This window comes from Misgurnus anguillicaudatus, unplaced genomic scaffold (assembly GCF_027580225.2).
Source record: "Misgurnus anguillicaudatus unplaced genomic scaffold, ASM2758022v2 HiC_scaffold_26, whole genome shotgun sequence".
Lineage (NCBI taxonomy): Eukaryota > Metazoa > Chordata > Actinopteri > Cypriniformes > Cobitidae > Misgurnus > Misgurnus anguillicaudatus.
In genome coordinates, this window is record NW_027395276.1 from 2,768,573 (window position 1) to 2,774,890 (window position 6,318).

At 35.7% G+C, this 6,318-nt stretch overlaps 1 protein-coding gene across 3 annotated transcripts in view; it reads right to left on the reverse strand.

Annotated features, from left to right (window-relative positions):
• LOC141362432 (piezo-type mechanosensitive ion channel component 2-like) overlaps positions 1 to 4,869 on the reverse strand; it is a 150,072-nt gene extending 145,203 nt beyond the window's left edge. For all 3 annotated transcript variants that reach the window (XM_073864496.1, XM_073864495.1, XM_073864497.1), the window contains exon 1: positions 4,300 to 4,869. In XM_073864496.1, the coding sequence (XP_073720597.1) occupies positions 4,300 to 4,363 (64 nt within the window). In that variant the 5' untranslated portion in view covers positions 4,364 to 4,869. The remainder of the gene's footprint in view (positions 1 to 4,299) is intronic.
• Between the last annotated feature and the right edge of the window lie 1,449 nt (positions 4,870 to 6,318).

A 6,318-nucleotide genomic window follows, 5' to 3' on the forward strand; every position in this document is an offset into this window, starting at 1 on the left:
AAAGGATATTTATTAACAAAATAAACTTAAAAAAAAAACATTTTAAACAAGATTAAATACCTTAGAAAAATATAATCTTTTAAAATAAAACTACATAATTAACGCACAAATATCCAAAATAACTAAACTAATACATACCAAGATAAACAAACGTAGAACACAAAAATTAACCAAAGGCCAAAAGGGGTAACAGAACAATGAGCACCGCACCACAACATCACACAGATTTTAATAGTGATCAACAGGTGTTAGAAATTACAATATCAATGAAGACCCATTCCACTGCCGGCTAAGGTAGGATGAACCCAACGGCACGTCACAGGGGTCTTCTTCATTCATTTAGTTTTTCAGTTTACAAATTCTGCCATCGAAATAGATAATCGGCATGGAGTGAGTGCAACTGGCTTTTGAAGGGGATGAAAGCTGAGACTCTCATTGGTTTATTGCACGTTACGCCCAAAAAACACCCATTACTCATTACTAGAATAGGAACAACCCTTTTAGGCTGTCCATTTTTTCTGTCGTTAAATTAACAAAAGTGAATTCAGACACGCCCATTTAGACTGTGCGCTGTGCTCTTTAGACCATGTGCTTAGATCATTAAAATAGGGTCCTTTGTATTTACAGAATAAAACTAAAATAACAGCCTCATGCAAAGCATTCTGGGAACCAGAAATCCTCATTAAACCGTTTTTTTTCAGGTTTTGATTACCAGAATGCTTCGCATGAGGTTGTTATTTAATTTTATTCTGTAAATATAAAGACTTGTAAATATTTAATGTTTATTTACCTTTGACTAAACTGTTGCCAGTAATTAAAATAAATTTAGTTACTGCCAAATAGCTGCCAGTAATACTGTAATTTCTACAGACATTTTTAACAGTAAACATCACAGGGGCGAAAGTAAATCATACAAAAATTTGGATTCGCAGCCTTGCAAAATATGTTAAAAAAACTGTATTGAAATTAACAGATGCAGACATTTGTGCACTGCATTTTGCAGAGACTTTTATTCAAAGCAACTTGCAGTCCAAAGGTATTAAAGCTTTTTTATAAGTACACGGTTCGAACCCATGACCTTTTGCGCTGCTAATGCATGTTCTACCATTAAACTATACATGAGCACAGATGCATATTTACATTTTCCCAGGAAAACAGATAAAAATATTCATGACACATTTGCAAATCAGTATTTTGTCCAATGAAGGTGTTCCTGTTTTAGCATGCAGCGTAAAAATAAACACACATACTGAATTTATGTGTCTGGCAAATGCATAAATGTAAATGGCTCTCTGTAGCCCCCCTTTATACCCCCTACTTGAGCGCCAATAGCAAGAACTTTGCGTTTACTGCCGTGAAGTAAACTGAAACCAAATGACGAATTACGCTTTCAGTTTTGATAGGACATTTATAAAGCGAACGCGGCATTCATAAAATAAAATCATGGGGTCTTTAACTGTTTATATTACATTTATTGCCAAGAGTTAGTTTTCCTGTCATTTCTTTATTATTTTTTTGCTGTATGACCTTTGCTCAGTACTACTTCAATCGAAAAAATAAAATCATCAAATATTAAAGGCATGTTTACGATAATGGGCAGCCAATTCTTCCCCCTCTGATGCCACATTATTAATTCATGCGGTTAAAACGACTTTCCACCGATTAATGGAGATGCTCCGCAGCTTGGCAGTTGTGTTTGGATGAAAAGAAAGAACTTAGGCTGTCAAGAGACACATTATCATCTTATAGAGTGGATCTTATCTACCTATAGGAAGCACCCCACTTGCTAAAAGAGAGAGAAAGAGTCCGCAATGTATGCACGATCATATATGTATCCACATACAAAAACAGGGGAATTGTAAATAAAGGTAAATTATGGACACAGATCCTATTAAACAGACTGTGAACCTTCATGTAGATAATTTTTCAGATGGGAAAGTAACGGTATTTATTAAATTAATCACAAAGACCTCAATTATCGCTGAATGGATTCGAGCAGCAAAGCACAAGAGTTAATATGGATCAATGACAAGTGTTTCTGAGTGAATATAGATGACCTATACTAATGTTCACGTTTAAACATGTCGTTCCTTTTAAAAAATGACACACTTCACCATTTAATCAGGCCGTTTATGGCTGAATGGTTTTTTATTCGTTTCCATTATGTTATTGTTTGTAGTGTTCAACTTTATCATTAATTGAAGTTATTGTTGTGTTACCTATTAAATGCTAAATGCTTTCTCATTTCTAAGTCACTTTGGATGAAAGCATCTGCTTAATGAATAAGCGTGAATGTATTAAATAGAGGGTACTGACACTAGATAGATGGGTAGATGGATGGTTAGATAGACAGACAGACAGATAGATAGATCACGTCAGGATAGGTACGAGGAGAAAAAGATTGGGGACATGATATGACATATAATCAGGACTCATCATCAATCTAAAATCAGGATTATATCCCAAAAAGTTGGGTAACAAATACAACAATGTACATCCCGCACAGGGTTACAGATAAACTAAATGGTATTAATTAGACAACCCAGAAATTTTCATTTTATGTAATAGTCAATGGTGTTAAATGTCTTTTAAAGACTCTGAGGAGGTTTGGCACATCCTTTCATCAATAATCTGTCACAGCAAATCTTCCCCAATGACCAAAGAGTCATCAACTACACCCTACAGTACAATAAAACAGTCAACACGAGGACTGATGCTGCTGCGAAGTAAAACATATAATTACATCAGTTAATAAACCTTTTGCTCTGACATGGTTTATATTACCCAACCATTGTAGTAAACATGCAAGCTCTCTTGAAACCAAATTTATGCAAGATACCAATAACAAGCCTTTTTATAAATTATAGTACAGTAATACTGTATATTTACGGTATAGTATAGTAGTATATTAATAGGCAACAAGAGTCTATTATTATAATATTCAACATGATTATTGTCAGTCAAGCCTTATTGTTTGTCTTAAAATGGAACAATGCAAAAAATATTAGAATTACAAATAGACAAGACACATGAAGTTGTCAAAAGATCTACATCTCATTAAAGCATTACAGCTGTCATGTTACTGTAGTTTAAAACACCATCATCACATTAATCAAAACTGTTAATATGTCGTAATTTTTCCACTCATTGTCCTCTACAAACTTAAAAATTGAAATATATTTGAAATATTTTGTAATATGTTGGAAAAACAAGTGAACAGAGTTATGCATCCAAGCTTTACCGTATAAAGTGTGTTTTAGTATTTCTCAACAATACATTTAATTACAATTTCTGATAGCCAAAACAATGATTTGATATTTCTGCTACCTTTTGTTAATTTTCCCACGTATGATGTTTAACACACAGTTTTACTGTATGCTTTAATTTTGTTTTACAATTAAACATTTGCCTGAAAAGCAATTGAATACATACAGATTTGTTCAGGAAAATAGCTTTTCTTTATTATTCAATCAATAAACATCAGGTTCCTACTGGAACAACTAAGTGTGACAACATGCCCCATTTTGCGGTCAATTTGTCTTAAACTTTACAACAATTCTGCTACACTTCTCTGACTGGACAATAAATGTGGAAATGATCAAAAGACTTCTGTAAAGTTTGCTTCTATACAGAGATATCTTTAAAATAAACCTTGAAAAAATATGCCAACATTGAAAGTATTGACAGTGTGACAACAAGCCCCGGTCTCACCTACTGTATAAAACACTTCAGCAAGAAAGTAGCATCACTTTTTAAGGATTATGAAGGCTTTACTTTGTTATAATAATGCACATTTAGGGAGATTGGTTCACTTTTTGACATTGAGATAGATAACATTGAAATATTTGACATTGAACTCACTCAACCTTGAACTACCCAAAAATATGTTAAAATATGACTCTGATTTTTTATTTCATGTCAAACATATTGTGAGTTTTTAAATGGGACAATAAGATGAAAACTAATACACAGGCCTGTCATTCAGAGATGATGCTGAGCGCCGGTGCGCACTGTCATTCCCGCGTCTTTACTGTAGTCTTACTTTAACCTATAAATAAACCGTTTATTCACGAATTAGCCTACAACATCTTCCCTTTTCTTAAAGTTTTGTCCTCTTTGGCAGCATTTTCACCAGTCGCTATCTTGGAATAAACTCTAGTAACCAATGAAAACTGTTCGTGGTCGCCTACACCTGCTGCGCAAATGAAAACATTGCGGAGATCCGTACGTTTAGCTTAAAGCCTAAAATATTTTAAACGAGATCAAATAATAAGCACGTGTGTGAGGTCCGAGACTTACCTGCCGCCAGACACACAGGCAACAGCAGTCTGAAGATCAATCCACACACAACCTCAGAAGCCATCGCTCCGTCACATCCAGACGAGGTTTAAAGAACAAACTGCAGTATCCTGCATCCAGATGTCAAACCCCGGTCTCTTCTCGACCCATCGTTCAATGGTCCTAAAAATTCACCGCACACCCGTCCCGTTAAACGGGTAACTGCGTGCGTCCTGCATGAGTCCAAAGAGAGCCAATGAGGTCTAACACTCCAAATCAGTGTCCCCCGGTCCGCATCAGTGCGTAAAATGGCTTTATGTCTATCTCGAGTGAGGTCACGGTGAATAATCTAACTCATTATCTAACTTAGTTTTCCATTTTGTAGTTTTCTCCTGCGCTTTTTGGATACGGCGGCGAGCTCCCGGTGTGCGCCAAAGCGCACAGGATGCGTCCGAAACGGCGCGTTTATCCAGGGAAACTTGGTGTCCCGCGGAACAACAAGGTAGTAAATGTATTGCCGTGTCGTAAGAGCAACTAAACTGTCATTGTCTCACTTTTACGCGCTGGCTAGATGACTTTCCGACACTAGTTTGTATGCACTCAACGGTGTTCTGAAAGGCGCACAGATTCCGGTCAATGACAAACACATCCCTCCATAAGTGATGTAGCGCGTATCCAATAAGAGCCGGCGGGAGGAGGGCCATTTGGCCCCTGAGGGACGCTCCATTTGACTGCTGTTTTACTAGGAACCCATCATCATAACGAGGCTTCTAGAAAAGATTTTATCACAATATGTGTTGCACTCGTTTTTAGCTGCCTATCAATTTATTCGGTTGACAGACTTGCAAATGATTTTTTAAGGAGAGAAATGTTATTTAAACAAGGAATAAAGCAGGTGGAAACCTGAAATGCTAATGAAATGGAGTAACTAAAACTTTATCAAACATAAAAGAATGCAGGAAAATGCCTATACAACACACCAAATGTGTTGACTACATCAAAAAAGTTTTTAAAAATATTATTTTTAAGTGTGTACATCTGACAGATATTAAATAAATAATCAACCTGAAAAATCACACCTGAGGAATGACCTGTGGCAAATCATACATAAGTCAGGGCCCATTTCTGCCCATCAATCATTGTGTGCATTGCTGACATGAGATTTGTTGACGTGTCTTTGAAGGAAGGGAGGTTTAGAGAGAACTTGTTGAACTGATCAGAACCCCAGAGGGTAGTTGTTTTGAATATATGTAGGGACTTGCATTGTGCAAAAATAGAAAAACAGGTAAAGAGTAAGAAACTTTAGTAAAACACTATGTAACATAACATTTAAAAGATGTTAATGGACATAACAATATGGCTTCATCACATATTTTTCTAGCATTTGTAATCTGGCTCCAAAAGTCTCCAAAAAATCACTTTGTGGTCCAAAGCAGACCATATTCATCATGACACGTGCACTTTTTCTATCATAAAGCAGCTGACAATGCTTACAGGACCTGTAAAGTATTACTTATTTATCAGTGTGATGGATAAAGTGGTTTCGTTATCCTAAGAACTTTTTTATTATATTATATTTATTATATTAAACAGTTTAATATAATGCTACAACATGAAGCGAATTTTCATTAGGTTACATTAGGTTGAAATACATTTTGTACAGTAGCCTACGTTCAAGCAGATCACATTTCAAGTTTAATCAATGGAGTATCTGCGTATAAACATTGGGTTGGTCCATCATTGCATTCAGAAGGTTACATTTTAGGGAACCAACGTTATTTAAAATAAAAACATTTTCAATATTACCAAAGTTCACCCATAAGGAGCTCTAAATGCCACTTCAGTCAAAATCAGAGACTTATTTGAACCCACAGTGAACCCAGCATGGCATTGATCAACACGTGTGTTTGTGTTCATAAATACAGTGGCGTTCACTGAAAATCTGGAATTCAAATACCTGTAAATAAAGTTTTGGTCAGATTTTCTTTAATTAAAGGTGCAGTGTGTCCATTTTAGTGGGATCTAGTGGTGAGGTTGTGA